Here is a 23655-nt window from a genome sequence, read left to right as displayed (position 1 = left end):
CTCAGGTCATGATCTCATGGCTTGTGAGTTCAAGCCGCGCACTGAACTCTCCACCCTCAGGAGCCTGCTTCAGATCCTCTGTCTCCCTCTCTCTCTGCCCCCTCCCATGCTTGCTCTCTCTCTCTCTCTCTCTCTCTCTCTCAAATAAACATTAAAAAACAACAAAACATGAGAAGTAACTTTCACAACACCATCACTGAAAATCCCCAAGTACCATTTCGTTTGCTCTCCCCGAAACATAAAGACAGAGACTGAAGCCCGGCTGAGGGGCGCCAGCCAGCAGCACAGATGACAGCCTCCGGACCACCTGACATACAGACTACGAGCAAGAGTTTACGTGAGGCTTTCCACGGAAAGGATGTAATCCATGACCTGCCACACTGCGTGCTGGCGAGAAATGTCTTCTGCTGGCTAACGAGACTGCGATCAACAAACCCACACCATCTTTCAGGTCAGCGACCCTCTGGGTTTTGACCCCAATGCCCGTGTCCAGAGTTTACGTGGCCGGCTGAAGACGCCACCCATGTACTGAAAACCCCTCACACGACACGGGACTTCACCAGAGCAGAAGAGAACTCACCTGGATGATTCCTGCCTGGCGAGTGGATGAGGAGATTGCCGTCTCAAGGTCATATGTCACCAGGGCTTTCCCCCACATGGCTTCATGCTCGTACGTTCGTAGCCTGTAATTACAGATTCCCAAGGTACCTCTGAGTTCTACCTGCGTGTGGCTCCTTCACAGACAGAATTACCATCCCGCCATCCAGAAGCACGGGTTTTACCTGGTAAGGGGCTGGAGCATCTTCCCCCCACCACAGCCGTACAGGCTATCTGGCTCTCCGATACTTCTATAGATTTCTAAGAGCAGATCCTAAAAACAGGGCAGCAACAAAAATTGGAGATGGGGAAAATACCACTTTATGAATTCAACAAATTGGAAATTATATCATTACCAACATGTCTCCCAACTACACATTATTGTCATAAACGTAAAAGATAGTGATATGGAAATGTATACCAAAGATGTGAATCGGCAACACAACAAAATGATCCCAGACAACAGAATGACTCCCTGAAAAGAAGTGCTCACAATTTCATGCATTAAATAAGAAACCAACCTCAATTTATCAGGCTTTCAAACACATGCATAAGTAATCATTAAAACAAAAACAAAGAATCCTATCAACCGCGAAAACTGCACACAGGAAAATGACATCTGCAAAGTCTGACTCTTGGAAACTGAATGTAGAAAAAATAAAGGTCATGAACTTTTCTTTCAAAGAAAACTCAAAACTGAATTATGTTACAATTGGTAAAACACAGTAAGGATAAAGAAGCAGCCTGATGACTCCAATCTTTGTTGTAAAATGTACACAGAATGGATTCTGTTTAAAACCATCTCAGTAAAATAAAAATGAAAACAGAAAGACAACAGAAGATTGGAAAAACTAGAAACCTTTGCACAGAAAACCAATCAAGCAATTTTACTGCTTAATGGTGCTTGCTCTGGGAAATATTTACTAAATACAACTTCATGGATACTGGCATAAGTCTATAATTCTGATTCTTTTTTTTTGTTGTTGTTAATGTTTATTTATTCTTGATAGCACAAGTGTGAGTTAGGGAGGGGCAGAGAGAGAGGGGGAGACAGAATCCAAAGCAGGCTCCAGGCTCTGAGCCATCAACACAGAGCCCAACACAGGGCTCAAACCCACGAACTGTAAGAACATGACCTGAGCTGAAGTCGGACACTCAACCGACTGAGCCTCCCAGGCGCCCCTGCAGTTTGAATTCTAATGAAACTGTTTCTATTCATGAACGTGAAATTGAGCCCTTGGTGCTGGAATGCTCAGTACCCAGCTTAGCGCAGTAGCCAGCCTAGCACAGAAAATACTGCAAAAACTCAGCAAAAGAGGGTAAAACTATAAAAAAGCACAAATGGAAAAGAGAAAGGAGAATGGGATCAACAGTAGAGAACATACAAGACGCCAGGAGAGGCTAATGGTGCTAAGGGTTAGTGAAACATCAGAGAAGATGCTGAAAGGAAGGCGACCCCCATGCTAGTAACACAAAGTTCACAGGGCCCACGAGCAAGTGCTGCTTCTGGGAGGAGGCTAGTCTTTCACAAGTCCAGCTGTTAAGGAAAAGGAGGCCAGAAAGGGTGACAGAAGAGAGAAATGACTTATTTTTATTTTTTTTAATATTTATTTTTGAGAGAGAGAGACAGAGAGACAGAGAGAGAGACAGAGAGAGACAGAGAGTGAGCTGGGAAGGGGCAGACAGGGAGACACAGAATCCAAAGCAGGCTCCAGGCTCTGAGCTGTGAGCAGAGAACCCAACGCAGGGCTCGAATCCACAGACTGCGAGCTCCTGACCTGAGCCGAAGTCGGACGCTTAACCAATTGAGCCAACCAGGCACCCCGGAAATGACTTTATTTTTAAGTAGGCTCCATGCCCAAAGTGGGGCCTGATCCCACGACCCTGAGATCAACAGTCACGAGCTCTACCAACTGAGCCAGCCACGCACCCGTGCAGGAGAATGACTTGAACAGAAGCGTGACAACGTCTGGACACCTCCAGAGGGAGCAGAGCACAGTGAAGAGTAACTGTTCTGAGAAAGAACTCATAAACAACGAAGCACAGGAAGGACTGTGTTGACTAGAAGGACAAAGTGTTTCTCCACTTTAACAACAGGAAAGGTTACACTGAGCGATGCAGGGGGATTTCGTGTTTGATGGGGAGATGTGCTGGGACTTCCTCTCTACCTTCCCGGTTTTCTTCGAGAAGCAGGAGGCAAGCTACAAGCAAAAGGGAAGAGACAAAGTGGAGAGGTAGAAACGGTCATTTCAGAGGACTGAGCCGACCAAAGAAATTCAGTGAGAATGGCCAACTCAGGAGTAGGCATGAAGAGATTTATAGAAGGGGTTCCTGGGGGGCTCAGTCGGTTAAGTGTCCGACTCTTTGTTTCAGCTCAGGTCACGACCTCATAGTTCATGGGATCGAGCCCTATGTTGGGCTCTGTGCTGACGGTGTGGAGCCTGTTTGGGATTCTCTCTCTTTCTCTAAATACATAAACATTAAAAAAAAATTTATAGAAGGAATCGGCCCTGCGATGTGACAGAGAGTAAACAAGTAAACAAATGAATATATGATTACAAATGTTAAATTCTATAAAGAAAAAAAACAGGCTACTGTGGCAGAAAAATCTGTGGTATAAATGTACTGTATGAGATAGGTGGTTTTACTTCCAAGTGCAGATGAAGGAACTCAAGGTTGGAAAGGGGGAGTAATCTGCACAAGATTCTACAAGTGGCAGAGTCAGGATTAGAACTCAACTCTGTCTACCCCGAGGCCTAACGTTCAGACCGTGAGCTTACGTACAGGACACTCAGCCCAAACAGTAACGTCAGTCTGAAAATCAAATGACGTCTCTAGCATCTCTATAATAAAATAATAATACAAAATAAATAGTATCACAAATAATAAGGTCTCCGTAATATTTACCTGTAAACTTATTCCAGTTTCTTCTTTACTTTTTTCACTCAAACTAGAAATCGTTGTATTTTGGCTTGCTTCTTCAAACATAAGGCTTCTGTTTGTCACAAGAGCACATCTTTTAATGAAAATATACTATTGTGAAGCTTACTAACACACACACCCTACAGCCTTGAATGAGAAAAACTAACCAAGGTCACAGATAAAACATAATGAACCATTTATACTTTAAAATGTAATACGACTCACACCTAGAATGGAAAAAAAATTGTGAATATTAATTCTTCTCATGATTATCAAATATTAATGACAATCTCATAGACAGGAAGGCCATATGTCAAATTGTGCTTATTTACAGGGCCAGGCCTGTTTAAAAATAAATGCTCTCCAATTTATAATGTTCTGTCAGGGGTTTTACCCGAAGTTCAACCTCATTAATAATCACGGGCACACAAGACCACACCGAGACACCACATAACAAGCGATAAGTCGGTAAAAATCAGGAAGTGTGATAATACTAAGTGTTCACAAAGAGGGGCATGGGTGGGATCCACCCACCCAAGGTTATAAAACCACTAAGTGACAGGATGGAGGCACAGATCTGGGTACCCCAAGGCCTCAGCTTTCAGCCCTGCACGTACATACAGGATATTCAGTCCCATCAGATAATTTCAACTCCCAAGTCGTGTCAGCTATAAAGTTGGTGACAATAATTATCCCATGTATAAAATCAATAGTAACCTAAGTGGGAGTGCCTCTGTTATTACTTATCAGTCGATTCCTGTTTGGCTCCCTCCTTCAAACGTAAGGCTTTCTACGGATCCACTCCCACAACTCCATTTCTGACAAGTATGCAAATGGCTGTGACCGCTTTCAGAAACAATCTGGCACTATCTTGGCAAGGCTGAACTTCTGCATCCCCTGCAGCCCAGTAGTTTTCCCCTTAGACACAGATCCTGAACCGGGGCAGGAGGAAACGAATCGTGGTGCACCGCCCCCCGCTGGGACACGCAGTGGCAGTGACAAAGTACTGACCACAGCAACACACGACATAGATAAATCTTACAAAGATACCGAACGGAGAAACAAGTTCTAGAAAAGCACACACGTAATTTGTCGGGAAGCTCAAAAATGAGGAAAACGAAACTATATTTATGTATTCATACTCCTAGGATAAAAACAGCACCTATAAGAATGAACACAAAACACGAGCTCATGTTCACCTCCCGGAGGGAAGACAGAGGGATGGGACAGAGGAGACTGCTGCCTGACAGAAGAGTAGCGACAACATCCAATTTATGTGTAGCTATTACATCTATTTTCCTTATTGGCAGGTCATGCAGAAGACAGTTTTCAGAGGAGAAATTTGGAGAGCAGGGGAGACAGTACTAGAGGTTGTTAACTTTGTCCGTCTAAGGCTGTAGTTAATCCAGGAAAAACAGAGCCGCCAGGACCTGGCAGACGCTGCCTCAAGTACCAGTGACACTTACATAACCAAGGTCGCGAATGAACACCTTTGGCCTAAATCTGTTGGAGGGAGTTTTACACTTCTTTCTGAAAAATTATGGACACTAGCTTTGAAATCTCGTATGTTCTCAGGAGCAAGTTAACAAAACTTTATGGTACCTGACTGAGTCACTGAAGAAAACCAGCGTTCCCTACCCTCCGTCAAGCTCATCCCTCTGTCTGCCCTTCCTGTCCCATCAGGCACTTGGGGAAAAAATCAAAAATCAAAACCAAACTGTTAAAGCAAATTGAAGCCTTCTCCGTCAAGGACTTGTTCCTAAAGTTAACCAAATCAAAATCTGGGCCTCCTGCTTGTTAAACAATTCTGCAAAAGTTTGCCAAATTCTATCCAATCACCTATCTACAAATTAAGGTGATTTTATTTACACTCATAGACGAGTGGTGCCTGGGTGGCTCAGTCTGTTAAGCGTCCGACTTCGGCTCAGGTCATGATCTCGCAGTTGTTGAGTTGGAGCCCCACGTCAGGCTGTGTGCTGACGGCTCAGAGCCCGGAGCCTGCTTCGGATTCTGTGTCTCCTTCTCCCTCTCAGCCCCTCCCCCACTCATGCTCTGTCTCTCAAAAATAAATAAACATTATACTACTAGACAAGTGTATTCACTCCCGATTAGAAAGAAATACTAATTAGAAGAAATACTAATTAGAAAGAAATACACAACGAAACCAAGATACTGAAACACATTCAGATCATAATTGCTACTGCCAAGTATGTAGACCCTGACTCAAATGTTAAGTCTCTAAGAATGGGCAATGATCCATTTCTTTTTTTAAAAAATTTTTTTTTTCAACGTTTATTTATTTTTTTTGGGACAGAGAGAGACAGAGCATGAACGGGGGAGGGGCAGAGAGAGAGGGAGACACAGAATTGGAAACAGGCTCCAGGCTCTGAGCCATCAGCCCAGAGCCCGACGCGGGGCTTGAACTCACGGACCGCGAGATCGTGACCTGGCTGAAGTCGGACGCTCAACCGACTGCGCCACCCAGGCGCCCCTCAATGATCCATTTCTTACTCATAACATATTTAACGAACATAACTGTCTTCATACAGTCTATAGTGATGATAAACCAATTACATATTATACATAGTATCTACATATCATAGATTTTTGTTTTCATTTGAAAAGGAGAAATTAAATACCAAACCAGAGACTTAAGAAATCAGTCCAAGTAACTCATTTATTTATGTTTGGACGAGGATCTGAATTCTGGCTCCTGGTTTTCCACAGTCTAAAAACCACACTGTTTCCAGCTTAAGGACAGTCCAAGGTAGAAATCGTTCAAGCATGAGAAATATAGCAACATATTATATCTTTGCCATTGCAATTCTGTAAGAGGAGTGATTCTGTGGTGGGAAAATGAGGCTAAGAAGAAAAATAAACACTAGGCTACTTCAAATGAGTAAGATCTCAGGAGTGCAACTGGAATAATACAGTGTGCATTCTCTACTCTTTAACCTCCGTGATTTCTTGTTTTTCACTAAGATCTAGGACAACACCTATTCAACTCCTATTAGAATTCTAACTCAGAGGACAATTAAGTTGGTAGAAATACAGGTAGATAGCAAAGTAATGAAAGTAATTGAGTCACAGAAAGAAATCAGTACATTACTTTATAATAAACAAGGAAAATGGACCTTGGACAAGCTGGGGAATTAGTGGTAAAAGTAATTTCACTGAAATCAAGCAATCACTCAATCATCTGAAAACCATTTATTGATCACTTCTATTAAATTCCCAATGCTACCGCTAGGGGGAACAGAGAGATGAATAAGGAGTTTGCTATGTAGAATTTCTACAATTCTTAAGGAATAAACATCTGTGTTTTATTTCAGAGCAGAATTATTTATATCTTTTAAAATATTATTTCACTTTAATAGAAAACTTCTATCTAAAATGTCTTTTAAATGGGGGAATGGGAGCAAAATAAAATACATACCTTTACTGAAACAATGTCAACAATGATTTAAAAAACCAAGTGTCTAAATTCCATTACCTTTTCTCCTGGTCATCTGTGCTTTTCTTATCTGCATAAATTTCCGCGTAGAGCAATGCTGTAAAGTGAGCAGCACAAGACTGAGCCACCTTAGCAACCTCCAGGTAATTCAACTCCAGCCAGAAAGCATCATCAAAAACGGTTCCTAAGGAAGGTCTAAGGAAAAACTTAACATCAAGTCATGTCCATTTCTTTAACTTCAATATCAAAAGAAGAGTATGCTGATATAGAACACAACGGTAGCAAGCGTTAAAAAGAAAATTAGATGCAAATAGCCAAAAACCGCATGTCCCCAACATACAGCTGTAAACATGTTAACATACTACGGCTGAAGAGCCCTATCTGACCCCTTTCGGATCACAAACCCCGTATGGAATCTGAGGAAAGCCATGGATCATCAGAGCTCATACAAATTTGGGGTTCGCATTTACCCTCCATCAAGGGGTCTATGGACTCCAGGCTAAGGGTAGGCTGCACAGAATACCCAATAACACCTACAGAAATCTTTTTTTTTTTTTTTTAATTTTTTTTTTCAACGTTTATTTATTTTTGGGACAGAGAGAGACAGAGCATGAACGGGGGAGGGGCAGAGAGAGAGGGAGACACAGAATCGGAAACAGGCTCCAGGCTCTGAGCCATCAGCCCAGAGCCCGACGCGGGGCTCGAACTCCCGGACCGCGAGATCGTGACCTGGCTGAAGTCGGACGCTTAACCGACTGCGCCACCCAGGCGCCCCCAGAAATCTTTTTTAAAAAGTGGCCAATTTAATGGAAATACTGTTTCTTCAAAACACAAGTACATGTTTTTCCGTTTTAATGCAGTCCGTTTTCTCTTTGTTTTTTCGCCTAAGTTACTTAAAAACCTTCTGGGAGTAACAGTGGGTCACAATCAGAAAGAATCATCTATCTCTTTTAAAACCAGCATTATAAATGAAATGCGACAAGGTAGTGGGTAATAACACTGGTTTTAGACCACCATATGGCCTGGTTCAAGTCCAGCTGGACCCCCCACTACAAGATGTATCACCTTCAACAACTTCGATTCTGAAGGTTTAATTTTCTCATTTGTAAAACCGGGGAACAATAGCCATCTTCCACGGAATTTGCAATGATTAAATATAACATGTATCAGGCTGATGAATACAGCGCCTATCACAGAGCTGACGCTTAACTGTAGCTACGGAGGGGCACCTGGGTGGCTCAGTCGGTTGAGCCGGGAGCCTGCTTGGGATTTTCTCTCTCCCTCTCTCTCTGCCCCTCCCCTGCTCCCACTTGCCCTCTCTCTCCCCACCTGTGCCCCTCCCCCACGTGCATGTGCTCTCTCTCTAAAATAAAAAACAAAAACACCAAAAAACAAAAAAAACCCCGTGGCTGAGGAACCTGAAGTTCAGAGATCACAAAGCTTCTAAGCACCAGAATTGGACATAAATTGAGGTCCTTTACATTCCTTTGTTCTGTTCATATTCTCTCAAGGAATCTTCCGTACGGCTTATTCAGAATGAAAACTAAATGTGAAGAATGTTTATCTTTTCCAAGGACTGGAATGTCAACACCACTCTACCTTGATGACGAATCTGCACTGAACGATTCAGAGGTGAAACGGACTCCCAGCCCCAAGAAACAACATGCTTCTGGCTACAGCTACAGCTTTTTATGGGCTTTCTCAGGAAAGGATCTCTACGCGACAATATAGCGTATCGGTAACTTTCGAATTGGAAACATACTGAAACCCTAACATTTCTAAGAGCGGTGCGGGATGGTATGCGGGGGACAAAGAGGAATTCATTTGAAAACGTAAAGGCATTTAGGGATTTTGCACTCCTCCCCTACTCTCCTTCCCACCCTTCGTCAACCACTGCCGCCACCAGCATACACGCACATAAGACGCCACTTCCTACCTATCCAAGCTGCAGGCCTGCTACATTGTTTCTTCAGAATTCTCTACTCCGGAGCAGTAGAGATCAACGAGACCTCTCTAGCAGTGTCTGCCCTCAGGGGCAAAAACCTCCTGACGAGTAACAGGAACAAGACACTACCCTGTACAACGAGTTCTCACAACCAAGGAAACAAACACTTCCCTGGCACAGTCTTACTCCAAGGAACCGTACATTTTGAGGACCACAATGCACAGCCAAGAAACTTTCATGAAGTTCCCGGCGCTGATTTAACCAAAGTGCCACCTGAATATGGGTTATTTCAAGAAGATAGAAGCATCACACAAAGTACATACAGCACCTTGGAAAGAGCACCACCTCAGAGAACGTGACAATGCAGCCGGCAGTAACAAGTGACCCTTCTAAGTCCCCAAACCCCACAAGCCATGTTCACTCCATTACCTCCTTTGTCTCCTCATGTAGTCCACAACAGCAAGCATGGTCCTCTGGGACTTTTTATCCACACAGCATCGGAAAAAGTGCTCTGGGTCTGACAAAGAAAGACAGCTCCCCTTAGTCTGGGCAGACCTGCTTAAGGGCATCCTTCCTTCTGGGCATGCGTCTGTCTCCCTCTACACTCTAAGCTTCTGGTGGGCAGTCACCTGGCACAAAACTGGTTCTTAATAAGTATGAATCGATAAGAACTTAATGGCATTTCTTACTTTTACAAGAAACTGTGCTTATTAATAAAACTGAGAATTTAATTACAATTTATATTTTATTTCTGAAGGGGGCTAATTCACTGGCTCTGTAAATACTTACTGAGGATCTTTTATGTACTGGGCAGTTGGGATACAACTCTGAATAAAAGAGACTGTTTTTGTGCACAAAGAAGTCACTGGCTTGCCTGAGAGTCTCACCTCTGTGTGATGAGGATGTGACAGGGAAGTGGAGAGTGGACAGGCACAAAGGATGGAACCTAAACAAGGAAAGGTTCACAGAGAAAGGGGTATCCGATGGAAGAGTGGCAGACAGTGTCCCAGGCAACAGAAACAACCACCTACGGTGGCTGCAACAGGAACTCACTGTAAGAATTTCAGTTGTGCTGATAGCAGCAAGGATGCTGGGGGCAGACACAGAGGGACTAGCAGGATTTATAACACAGAAGTGGCAGGACCTGGCAGTCAGGTGAACATGAGAGAGGTCTAAGTGGGTGCCCTTCACTGACGAGGTGCATGGTCGGAGAGGCTGAGGGGAGGGGATAGGAGGAAGATGGCAAGTTTACTCTGGAGAAGTGAGTCCAAGGTGCATGGGACACAATCAAGGGAGGTCAGGGAGACTTACAGACATCAGATCTGATGGAAATGTGTATTTACTTTCCTTGTAAACAACAGATTTCTACAGGTGAAATTTAAATTTTCATTTATGGTCACAGATACTGGCACTTTACACAGAGATAAAATAAAATGGGCAGATTTCTACCAACGAATGGTGATAGGACACATATACATATATACACATGTATGTATATAGGATAAATATGAAAACAATTATCATGTTCATGATAATGAACTGCCAGGTCATCACAAGCAATGATTACATTAAAGTTGGTAATAAAATCATCTTTAACGGAACTTTAAATTATTTTAATATTTAAAGTTTAAATGCTTACTGGTAATTGAATCACTTATACCATATTTCCTAAATTAAGGACAGGAGACATAATTTAGTTTGCAAAGTCTCTATGAGAATTATTTCATGAATTTCATTCCAATAATCTGAAAATTCATGTAAGCATGTTTTGGGTCATTTACATGACAATGTATAATCTACTCAGACCACAGAGCGAGCTTCTAGGTCTACGTTTATAGTTAGATTATTTCACATGGTAGGGGTGTAATTGCTGTCAACGAAGAACTACGTGAAACATAGGCCTAAGTGACACCTCAGTCGTGTCGAAGGTTTTAGCAGTAAAGAAACAAACGAGTGGGACAAGTCACAGCTTCTGCCAAAGTGACTAGAACCGTATCAAGACTGGGAAGAGCAAGTCAGTTGCAGCAAAACAGCACGTAAATCGGTCCTTCTCTTAGAACTGCACTGGTCTCCAGTACACCAAGTGAATTTGCACCTGGTTTTGTGTTTGCACATAAAATACGTTAATGACACATGTTAAAGACAATAAGTTACCATTACAGATTTGTGATTTGTTTTGCCTTTATTTAATCTTAGGTTTGAAAACCTGACCCAGAAGGAGCCCTCAACTATGCATATATATATATATATATATATATATATATATATATATATATATATGTATGCATATATGTATGTATGTATTATATACCCCCATAATACAGTGCTCCTGTTCCCTGTGGAATTTCTCCCACTATAAGCTCGTACCATGGGAAATACTTATTATAAAGCATGAAAAGAAAGGAGGTTATGTGATCAAATGAAGTATAATCTAATTTTTGTTTACAAAAACTCCAAGGATATGTACCACATGTGAATGGTTGTTACCCTTGATCATGGAATTATGGGCAACTTGATTTTTTAATTTCTGCCCATTTTTATTTTCCACAATAAATATTTGGTAATAAAAAGGGTTGTTTTCAAACAAATGAGTCGGGGCCAGAGCTTTAGCATGAACATTTCATCATCTTTCCAACATGGTACTCCTAACATTTGCTTGCATTTATTAGCCTGCTTTTTCCACTGCTAGACTGTAGGGCGTCTTCTCCGTGTGGCTGGTGTCCGTGCCAAGCCTAGTGCCTGACACACACCGAATGCTCAGTTAGTTGCTCCCTTATTAAAAGCCACAACTTCCTGAGGGAGTACTGTGCATCAAGTGTTATCCCGGGTGCTTTATATGTTATCTCATTGAAAACTGGCTACAACCTTCATCTCCATTCTACAGATGAGGAAATAGTTATTTAGATGCTATGGAATTAAGCCAATAAAGCATCCTGAAGGGATTCAAACAAATCCACCTTTCTCTAGAACTGAGAAGTTAAAGTATAAATGCTAGAAATTGAACAGAATACCTGAATCCAAATTTGCAGGGGTTGTGGATCGGCTCGTTTGTGAGGAGTGTCTGAAACAGTTAGTGAAAAATCCCTGAATGTGTGTAGACAGCAGAGTTCTCCACGATTCATTTGTATCTTGGAGTAAAATATCATGAATCAAGTATGGAAGCACAGTCTGACAAAAGTCAGTTTTCACCTAAAATATACAAGCATATCAAATCAAGAGTTTGAGTGAAAATAATGTACTTAAAATTTTCAATCCGTTACTGGCATATTAGACTTAAAAAAAAAAAAAAGATAGATCAATCTGCCATGAACTCAACGTACCTCTAAAACACAACCAAAATACATGTATCAGGCAGTGCTTAAACAAATCAAACTAATCTAGAGTATCTATGTCAAACATGTGTCAATTACATGACAACTGTTCATTTCCGACCTGGGCCACCTGCATGCAATGAAACAGGATACTGCTTACGAGTGAAATTATTACGTCACTACAGCAAATAAAATTTCATTGTTGACAAGTGTTACTAATAACAGGCAGCTTTCAGGGCACCTGGATAGCTCAGTCGGTTAAGTGTCCGACTTCGGCTCAGGCCATGATTTCATGGTTCGTGAGTTCGAGCCCCACATTGGGCTCTACGCTGACAGCTCAGAGCCTGGAGCCTGCTTCAGATTCTGTGTCTCCCTCTCTCTCTGCCCTTTCCCTCTCACTCTCTCTCTCTTAAAAATAAATCAACATTAAAAAAATTAGAAAAAATAAAGCAGCTTTCTAATTTGTTATAAAGGAAAATAGGGATTGAAGTTAAAGAAAAAAGCTGGAAAGCTATGTTTGTACATTTTCTACACTCAGTGAAAAGCTACAACAGTCATGTTAAAATGTTTATTATTTTAATAAACTCCAATTTATGGGTATATGATGTGGGTACTTGTTTGTGATCTACTCCAAAGTATAGATAAGTACTTTAGTACCCGTGGTACACTGAAACAGCATACAACCTTATGTTTGTCAAGGCACTCTCTTCATTATTCATCACATACTACACACACAAAACAAATGATAGATTACCAAATGCACACTTTATCTTTTCCTTTTAGACTAAAGACAAATCAAAATGGCAGTTTTAGAAATAAAGAATTTAAGGAATTTGGAGCTGGGGTGTTGTCTCTATGTATATTTGGAATATTTTATCTTGTGACCCAAAGTCAGGACTTTATAAAAAATCTCAGGTATGTTCACTAATGGTAATGCGATGTGTGTGTGTGTGTGTGTGTGTGTGTGTCCAGGGTTATCACCATGCTGACATAGCACAAATGCTACGTAGTAATGCAGAGAGTGTGAGAATTTATTCACTGCCAACAGTTTTTCTGTAGAAGTAAGGACTGTTTTTTAAATTGCTTTCAATCAGGGCACTTTACCAAAATACTCATTTCTCTATCAGTACTTTGAACTGGCAGATGTCTGAACCAGTCAGATACTCTGTTTTCACACTGCTATTGAATCATGCAGCTTTTGAAGCCTTAGGGCAACATGATATTGTACTGTTTGGCACACTTGATAAAAGCACACAAAGTTCGTGTTTAATTGGGTACGTACCTTTACTCTCTATTGAAATAAACTGTACTGTACCTTCAAAAATAAAAACAATGCTAAGTGCTACCCTAGTTCTTTTTCTCACTCAAGAAAGTATATACCAGGGAAAGAGAATCACAAACACCTTAAAAAAAAGAAAGTAAACTAACAAAAAAGCAGACTTTTGGTTCATATAAATAATTTACAAACATCCGTATTTTAACTATCATTAGTGGCACCCTTCAGAGCTTATCTAGGAGGTAGCTAGCCCATAGGAGAAACCGATTGCCCAAAGTTATAGCTAAATATTTAAACACGTCCGTGCAATGGGTTCCCAACAGCCGAGCGCGGGCACTGCTCCATGGAGATGACGCCCCATGGAGATGATGTGAGTACCACAGATCTGCAGACCAGAATCGTGTACACAGAAGCCTAACGGGACGTGACCAGCCACGAAAGCTATTAAGAGAAGGCTCAAATAAAAACGGCAAAGGTAGGAAGGGAGTAATTAAGTCAGACTAACTAATCTTACTTCACACATTGGCTTTAATAATTGAAGAATTTCACTCTTTGTGCCTCCACTATCCAAAAATGCACAAGTCAGCCTCTTTATCCAACTGTCATGATTTCCACTTTGAGGAGTCCACAGGCTCGTATCATCCAGGCCTTCTAAAGGACTTTCTTTGTCCAGTCTGGGTACTTCTAAAAACTAGAAAGAAAACAGTCAACACATGTAAGTAAGGCAATTAGAAATACATTCTATCTTTCTTATGCAAAACAAATATCCAGACATAAACAAATCTGTTTCCAAACCAAACTACAGTTAAAACTAAATAAATCTGGAAGCAATAGGTACATTTTAAAATTAAAATACATTTATGTTTACGTGAATGGCAGAGTGGTATGCCAAAAAGTTACTGGTCTACACAGCAGGATGCATGAGTTCGAACCTGAGCTCACTAGTGTGTTATATGAATCACAAACTCTCTGCGGCACCTGTCTTGTGGACAGAACCAGTCAGGGTCCACCACACAGAAATGATTTCAAGATCAAATCAGTTCTCAAAATGTTAAAACTACAGTATTTTATAGCTTAGAAGACTGGTTTTATTAATACTTTATATTACCAGTAATTTCACTGAGACCAAAACTGTATTGATGATCTATTAAAAAGACTATTACAATAATGGGTATATGTCCTTAAGGTAATTTGGTGAAAATTCTACTGTGTATTTCCCAGACGCTTTATGAAAAGAAAATACTAAAGAGGAAAGTTTAGACTAAAAGAGAAGGAAGAGTTCTTACGTATTTACTTTCAGTAGAGCCTTGCAATGGTTATTACCGTGGACAAAGGAGAAATCTATAGGTCATCTTGTATTTCACTACAGATGGTGCTGGTTTTTTTTTTTTTTTTAACATATGTAATTTACTGTCAAATTGGTTTCCATACAACACTCAGTGCTCATCCCAACAGGTGCCCTCTTCAATGACCATCACCCACTTTCCCCTCTCCCCCACCCCACATCTGCCCTTAGTTTGTTCTCAGTATTTAAGAGTCTTTCATGGTTTGCTTTCCTCCCTCTCTGTAATTTTTTTCCCCTTCCCCTCCCCCATGGTCTTCTGTTAAGTTTCTCAGGATCCACATAAGAGTGAAAACATGGTATCTGTCTTTTCTCTGACTGACTTATTTCCCTTAGGATAATACCCTCCAGTTCCATCCACGTTGTTGCAAATGGCCAGATTTCACTCTTTCTCATTGCCAAGTAGTATTCCATTGTACATATAAACCACTTCTTCTTTATCCACTCATCAGTTGCTGGACATTTGGGCTCTTTCCATAATTTGGCTATTGTTGAGAGTGCTGCTATAAACATTGGGGTACAAGTGCCTCTATGCATCAGTACTCCTGCATCCCTTAGGTAAATTCCTAGCAGTGCTATTCCTGGGTCGTAGGGTAGTTCTATTTTTAATTTTTGAGGAACTTCCACACTGTTTTCCAGAGCGGCTGCACCAGTATGCATTCCCACCAACAGTGCAAGAGGGTTCCCGTTTCTCCACATCCTCACCAGCATCTATAGTCTCCTGATTTGTTCATTTTAGCCACTCTGACTGGCGTGAGGTGATATCTCAGTGTGGCTTTGCTTTATATTTCCCTGAAGATGAATGACATTGAGCATCTTTTCATGTGTCTGTTGGTCATTTGGATGTCCTCTTTAGAAAAGTGTCTATTCATGTCATCTGCCCATTTCTTCACTGGATTATTTGTTTTTCAGGTGTGAGTTTAGTGAGTTCTTTATAGATTTTGGATACCAGCCCTTTATCCAGTAAGTTGTTTGCAAATATCTTTTCCCATTCCATGGCTGCCTTTTAGTTTTGTTGATTGTTTCCTTTGCTGTGCAGCTTTTTATCTTCATGAGGTCCCAATAGTTCATTTTCACTTTTAATTCCCTTGCCTTTGGAGATGTGTTGAGTAAGAAACTGCCGCACTGAGGTCAAAGAGGTTGTTGCCTATTTTCTCCTCTAGGGTTTTGATGGTTTCCTGCCTCCCATTCAGGTCCTCTATCCATTTTGAGTTTATTTTTGTGAGTGGTGTAAGAAAGTGGTCTAGTTTCATCCTTCTGCATGTTGCTGTCCAGTTCTCCCAGCACCATTTGTTAAAAAGACTGTCTTTTTTTCATTGGATATTCTTTCTTGCTTTGCCAAAGATTTGTTGGGCATACATTTATGGGTCCAGTTCTGGGTTCTCTATTCTATTCCATTGGTCTATGTGTCTGTTTTTGTGCCAATACCATACTGTCTTGATGATTACAGCTTTGTAGTAGAGGCTAAAGTCTGGGATTGTGATGCCTCCTGCTTTGGTTTTCTTCTTCAGTATTACTGTGGCTATTTGGGGTCTTTTGTGGCTCCATACAAATTTTAGGACTGTGTCTTCTAGCTTTCAGAAGAATGCTGATGCAATTTTGATTGGGATTACACTGAATGTGTAGATTGCTTTGAGTAGTATTGACATTTTAACAATATTTATTCTTCCAATCCAGGAGCGTGGAATATTTTTCCATTTGTGTCTTCTTCAATTTCCTTCATAAGCTTTCTATAGTTTTCAGCATACAAGTCTTTTACATCTTTGGTTAGATTTATTCCTAGGTATTTTATGGATCTTGGTGCAATTGTAAATGGGATCCATTTCTTTATTTTTCTTTCCGTTCCTTCCTTATTGGTGTATAAAAATGCAACCAATTTCTGTACATTGATTTTGTACCCTGTAACTCTGCTGAATTCATGTATCAGTTCTAGCAGACTTTTGGTGGAGTCTGTTGGGTTTTCCATGTAGAGAATCATGTCATTTGTGAAAAGTGAAAGTTGGACTTCTTCTTTACCAGTTTGGATGCCTTTTATTTCATTTTGTTGTCTGACTGCGGATGCTAGGGCTTCCAACACGACGTTAAACAAGAGTGGTGAGAGTGGACATCCCTGTCGTGTTCCTGATCTCAGGGAGAAAGCTCTCCCAGAGAGGGGAAAGTTTTTCCCTAGTGAGGATGATATTAGCTGTGGGCCTTTCATATATGGCTTTTATGATGTTTAAGTATGTTCCTTCTATCCCGAAGGACGGTGCTATTTTAACTTCCTTTGGGAATAAACTGCTGCTTGTTGCACAATACCTACACTACACACCACCCCCAACACCAAAGGCTTTCAAGGAATCAATGTAAGGGTTTTCTACTCCTAAGAAAAAAGGCCTATCACTAAGAACTCCTCCTATCCCCTGCGTCAATCTGAAGTTGAGCTTTCTATCTCTCAACTATTCCACACCGCTATAATTAAAAACAAATCCCCTGGATTCAAGAAGTACAGTTGGAATTACTTATGAGAAAGGTTAAACGTTAGTATAATGCTACTTAAGAAACTTGACAGTCATATCTCACAGCACATACAACTGTTCTAGACAGTGTGTATTCAATAAACATTCACTATTTGACAGACCTTTTTTCTCGATGTTCTAAAAGGCTGTAGATAGATCAGCATGGGATCAGTTGTTGTCTTATAAATCTCCCAGAAAGTATGTCCAGTCTTTGTGGCTAAGATGCTTTTCAAACAGGTAACAGCAGCTGATCGCACTTTGACACTGAAAAACATATATAATTCAAATGCCTATACACTATATCAACTATGGTCATGAAGCAACCTCGAATAAAAAATTTAAGTAAATTTACATTACAGTTGGCCCTTGAATAATACAGGAGTTAGGAGTGCTGATCCCTCCACAGTCGAAAATTTGCATAAAAATCTTGACTCCCCCAACACTTAACCACTAACAACCTGCTAATGACCAGAAGCCTTACTGATAACATAAACAGTCAATTAACATATATTTTATATGTTCTGTGTTATATACTGTATTTCTACAAAGAAGTAAGCTAGGAAAAAGACGTTTTTAAGAAAATCATAAGGAAGAGAAAATATATTTAGAGTACTGGGCTGTGTTTATCAAAAGAAATCCACATAGAAGTGGATCTGCAGAGTTCAATTCTGTGTTGTTCAACTGTAAACTGTAAAAGCCAACTGTGTTAGGCAGTTTTAACATAAGGAAAGTTTACACCTATAAAATTCTACAGCATCAAAGCCAAAATTATCAGTGAATTTTTAATATTCCTTCAGTAAGCCTGAGTTATTAATCACTGCAGCAATTCCCTCCAATGACTACAATAAAGTTTACATTATGACTGCTATAAATTAAAAGTACTCAGGAAAAGAAAGACTTGGAAATAACAATGGCTAATAAATATGGGCAATGAGAACCACAGAATACAAATTCACCTGAGAAAACAATACTTTGATAGTGCTTTATCTAAAAGATATAAATAATTTGGGCAAAAAAGAATAGCTTTTCCCTCAAATGATAAAATTATTGTCTGGAACAATTTTATTTTTTTTCTTGTAATGTTTATTTTTGAGAGAGAGTGAGTATGTGTGTGAGCAGAGGAGGGGCAGAGAGAGAGGGAGACACAGAATCTGAAGCAGGCTCCCGGCTCTGAGCTGTCAGCCCAGAGCCTGATGCGGGGCCCGAACTCACTAACCATGAGATCGTGACCTGAGCCAAAGCTGAACATTTAGCTGACAGAGGCACCCTGGCGCCCCAAGTCTGCAACAATTTTAAACAAACAGTAGGTACACACGTATTCTGACCAGAACCTAGTTGAGAATCATGAGGTAAGGCATCTGAAACCTGTAATAAAACCCTGAAAGTCCCTTTGCTTTGCAAAATATTAGGAAAAGGAGGGCTGTGATACAAGAAAGCTGAAAATACAAGTGGACAAAAAACATCAAAAGCTTGACCCTGTAAACTGGCGATGAGCTATGAAATAAAGGCTTGTTCCTCCTGGGTTTCTCAATTGAAGATGTGGAAGCACAAACCCTAAACCTGGACTCACCTTTCATCCCCTCTCCCTCACTGCTCCACACCCGACTCACAGGCAAGTCCTGCCGGCTCGCCGTTAAAAACACACCTTGGCTCCAGTAACGTTCCACCTGCCCTCTGTCCCCACCACCCTAACCCGAGTCACCATCATTTCCCCTCTGGACCACCCCAGCTGCTCCATAACTGGGCTTCCCATTTCCCCTCCACAAGTCATCTGCCACATACAAGCCAGAGTGAAACAGTAGGCTGCATCCTGACACTACTCTGCTCAAAACTCTATGGCTTTCACGTATGTTTCAAATATAATCCAAATTTCTTAATCAGAATTAGTCCTCCCTTTTTAATTTCAAGCATACCATCGTCTTCCATACCAGGCTTCTTTCTGCTCCTCAGACACACCACGCTAATCCCCGCTCTGGAGTTATCTCCCAGTCTGGAATGTTTCATCCCTTATCACCCACACTTCATTCCCGCTCACACCCATCAGTGATCAGCAGGATGACACTTGCTCACACAAGCCTTCCAGGACCAGCTCTTGGGAGAATCCTCTGGTCAACATTCCCTTGGTAGACCGGAGGCCCTCAAACGTAATGATTTGTTTCCTCTCACACAAAGAGGTTCCTTATGGTTTACAGTTTAAGTCACATTAAATATCTTTGCCCACCCTTTTCAGAAGAGCCAACTCCAAATTACCATGTAGTGAATGCTGCCTGCCAATTTTCTGTGGAAACATCTTCAACGACTATGCCACATACACTTTGAAATACACTTTGACTAATGAGATGGATTACTAAGTGGATAGAAGGATGGCTTGAGGTGATGAAGCAGGGACAGCAGTGAAACAGTAAAGGTAGAATCTAGGTGGTGAGTATACGGGCATTTGCTGTAAAATTCTTTCAACTTTTCTGTAGGCCTGAAAATTTTTAAAATAAAATGTTGAGAAAGAAATGCTGTCAGCATTTTTATTGTAACAAGAAAAGAGAAAGATACAGGCCCATTAAATGAACAATGAAAACATGTCACGTAGACATTACTGCCAGTTATTTATTCTCTCAGAGGTGGGTCAGTTGCAGGCAAACACAGGTAAGACACCTTATTACCTTAGAAGGGTGTCTGGTGGTGGGCAAAACTCCTCTGAACCCACCCTCCCCAAAACGGTGGTGATGAGGTGCTCACATACACCAAAAATAAACAGATACATAAATGGGGCAGGGGTGTGCAGAAAGAAAGCCAAAGTGAACTCATAGCCACCAAAGCAGTAGTCAGGATAATATGTGTGGCACTTTTGTTTCGCATAATGAATAAATGGGCAAAAGAAAACTCTGTCTAAGCTGAAGACTGTTGGAGTTAGGAAGCTTCTGCTCCAGGACTTACTGGAAAAGGATCATAATTCTCTAAATGAGAGGAGAGCAGCACCTGTGATCTTGACAAGGGCCCCAAGCATCCTCTTTGGCAATTCTATTTTAATGTTCTATACAGAACCACCTGGTACTTTTCTTACTGTTTCTCTAGTCTACTCTCACTAGAATTTAACATGGACCTAGTCTGGTGTGCTCACCAGTGAATCCAGGGCCTGGCACCTAGCAGGGTTTCAGCGATTACGTGAATTAATAAAAATACACCAATTTTCATTAAAATACCTGAGATTACAAGTATGGCAGTTTATGGGATGCCTGGGTGGCTCAGTAGGTTGAGCGTCCAGCTCTTGACTTTGGCTCAGGTCATGATCTCATGGTGTGTGGGTTCAAGCCCCATGTCAGGGATTCTCTCTCTCCCTCTCTCTCTCTGCTCCTCCCCAGCACGTGTACATGCTCTCTCTCAAAATAAATAAATAAACTTAAAAAAAAAAAAGTATGCAGCTTACAGGGGAAAAGTTTAGTTAGGAGAGATGTTTGTTTATATAAAGTATCATTCTCCTTGAACATAGGACAAGGTAGGTGCTATCAGATATAAAGTATCATTAAATACTCACCAATCTTCTACTAGCGTATTATTCAGGTAGGTCAGCGTTAGGAAGGTCCACTGAAGTTCTTTATCTTCAAAGAACTCCAGGGCCTTGGTAGAAGATGTATCTCTGCTATGCTGGATAGCTATCGTCGAGAAGTCTATAGGACCCACTTCTCCCAGGCAGCTTCCAACAGCCTCTGTATAGAGAAATTCCTTGTCAGTACACTTGTAGCTTAGAGTTCTTCCATAAAACAACTTTTCTAACTTCAAAAATAAAATGTTTTGTCATTCTTCAAGATTTAAGTGGTTAACCAAAGACTGAATAAAGAAGCTGCAATACATTGTATCACTGCCTTTATACATCCATGTGGGCAAAGGTATTTTCCCATATAAAATCATATCCAGGAGAGAGAAGTCATTAACAGAATATAGGTATTAAGAATGAAAGTGTAAACAGAGCTACTGTATGAACGTTATCAACAGACTTAAGCCTGTTAAAATTTTAAGTATTACACACACGAAGCACACCAATCTGAAACACTTACTTTAGTGAAAATTCACACATGTTTTTTTTCCACCTGTGTTATCACTACCCATATGAAGATAGGGAGCAGTTTCTGCATGCCAGAGAACTCCCTCACACTCTTTTCCAGGAGTGATGGAATTTATTAAAGTATGTTCACAAATTTTTTGATAGCTCTCTTTTCCAAAGGTGGAGCCTGATTCCTCTCCCCTTCAATGTGGGGTGTCCTTGGTGATTCACTTGTAACAAACAGATCATGTACAAGTATTTCACTTCCTTCTTTAAATTTATCCCCAGGTACCAGATTCTCTTAGAGGCTATTATGAACAAAATGGTAAATGGAATGAAATTTTCTTTTCAGATTGTTCACTGCTGGTGTACATAATCACAACTCAATCTTGTGTATGGATCTCATATCCTGCGATTGTGATTCATTTGTTGGCTCTGTTACAGTAGCTTTCTTGTAGATTCTCTAGCATTTTCTAGATACAGAATGATATCATGTGTGGATAGAGACAATTCTACCTCTCCCTTTCCAATTTGGATGCTTTTTCTCTTCTTTTCCCACTGCTCCGGCTAGAATTTCCAGTACAACTTGGAACAGCACTGGTGAAAGAGGGCAACCTTGTCTCTTTCCTGATCTGGAAGTGAAAGCTTTCAGTCTCTCACCACTAAGTATGATGTGAGCTGTGGCTACTTAATAAAACCATGTTAAGATTTTATGCTGCACAGGAAAGCCACTTAGGGCTCCTGTAGCAAATCAGGTTTGTCTCTAGAAACAGTGCCACCATGGACAAGGTATAAATTCCTTGGTCAAAGGAAACTTCTAGGGCGTTAATAAGATTCTGTTTCCTGGTCTGGATGCTAAAAGCACAGGTGTGTTCCATTTGTGAAAAGTTTTCGAGTTACATACTCATCATTTGTATACTTTTCTGTACGTAACGTATATTTCAATAAAAAATTTACAAAAAAAAAAAAGAAGTGCCCCAGATAACAGGCTCCCCCTGAGATGAGAAGGAAGGCTTCACTGAAAGGAAGCAGTATCTGAAGGACCTCTTATTCCTCCATTTTTCTTATTTGAATCAGTGCTGTCATGACAACTTCAAGCTGACTTCAATCATTCAGTGTTTCTAGCCTGGGATCACTAAGTCTAAACACCTCTTCTAGGCAGGATGTATGGTGGCCATTTATCTTACAATAGGATACCCTACAAATAGTATAGGACTTGAATGTGGTTTTGTTTTTTTTTAATGTTTGAGAGGGAGATAGACAGTGTAAGTGGGGGAGGGGGTGGGGCAGAGAACGAGGGAGACACAGAATTTGAAGTAGGCTTCAGGTTCTGAGCTGTCAGCACAGAGCCTGACGCAGGGCTCAAACTCATGAATGGCGACATCATGACCTGAGCTGAAGTAGGACATTCAACTAGCTGAGCCACCCAGATGCTCCGAATGTGGTTTTAATATCTGAGTTTCATTCATCTAGCCCTCCAAAACCTCATCTTATTTCTGTCCTACAAAAAGACTAAGTACTAATCAGTTATATTTACAAAATGTATCAAAAGTTGATTTATTTGCAACTTAATGCTACAAAGAGGTATTTCAGACTTTCCTAAAGATAACCAAGGCCTTTTCAAAAGAAAGGCTTTGCACACATGTATATCGCTAACTTTTCACTTTTATAAATGTTTAAGGAAAGTACGAAAGGAGGGCTGCTTCAGGCCATCTGAACTAGACAGAACTATACCTCAGCTAGCACCGCACGTTTCCCTAATAACCCAAATGACAAACTTCTACTGATTGTGAAAACAGGAATGGCCACTCAAACAGAAAAACTCACATTCATTTAGTCAGAGATTACCTAAAACTTCTCTTTCACCAGTGTGGCTCACTGCCATCTTGCATAACTGCAACAAGCTGACGATTAGTTTCACCATTATGCCATCTTGTGGGTTTTCTAGGAGCAGTTTTAAAAAAATTAGTTTCAACTACACCGGAGAATACACATTTCTTTACAATAGGCTTATATATCAAATTATCTAAAACACTTTTATCAAGTTTTTTTTTTTTTTAAACAAGGTTTTAAAACCATAAGAAGGTCAAAAAATATATAGTGAATAGATCTCGACTTATAAAACAGGACCATGTAAAAATGATTGGCAATATTTGGCAGAGAGAGAAAGAGAAATGTCTTCATATGTTGCACAGATAAGTCAATACCTTAGGAAAATCACAGTAAGAAATACAAAAATCATTCAACATCAACCTGAAAGAGACCTTGGGAGCA

General features: G+C 40.7%; 1 protein-coding gene across 17 annotated transcripts in view; it reads right to left on the bottom strand.

Moving 5' to 3' along the window:
• ATM (ATM serine/threonine kinase) overlaps positions 1-23655 on the bottom strand; it is a 128341-nt gene that overhangs the window by 36425 nt on the left and 68261 nt on the right. For 13 of the 17 annotated variants that reach the window (XM_019811247.3, XM_019811246.3, XM_019811239.3 and 10 more), the window contains 10 exons: positions 23230-23325; positions 20875-21046; positions 17468-17609; positions 14020-14196; positions 11930-12107; positions 9348-9435; positions 7013-7168; positions 3505-3613; positions 783-871; positions 581-683 (listed from right to left, as the gene is read on the bottom strand). In XM_019811247.3, the coding sequence (XP_019666806.1) occupies positions 581-683; positions 783-871; positions 3505-3613; positions 7013-7168; positions 9348-9435; positions 11930-12107; positions 14020-14196; positions 17468-17609; positions 20875-21046; positions 23230-23325 (1310 nt within the window). Of the gene's footprint in view, positions 1-580; positions 684-782; positions 872-3504; positions 3614-7012; positions 7169-9347; positions 9436-11929; positions 12108-14013; positions 14199-17467; positions 17610-20874; positions 21047-23208; positions 23326-23655 lie in introns of those variants that run through there. The other 4 variants (XM_019811243.3, XR_006585886.1, XM_045038242.1 and 1 more) reach the window with 4 other exon arrangements.

This window comes from Felis catus, chromosome D1 (assembly GCF_018350175.1).
Source record: "Felis catus isolate Fca126 chromosome D1, F.catus_Fca126_mat1.0, whole genome shotgun sequence".
Lineage (NCBI taxonomy): Eukaryota > Metazoa > Chordata > Mammalia > Carnivora > Felidae > Felis > Felis catus.
The sequence above is the reverse complement of the archived record's forward strand: the minus strand, read 5'-3'. Positions and strand labels throughout refer to the sequence as shown.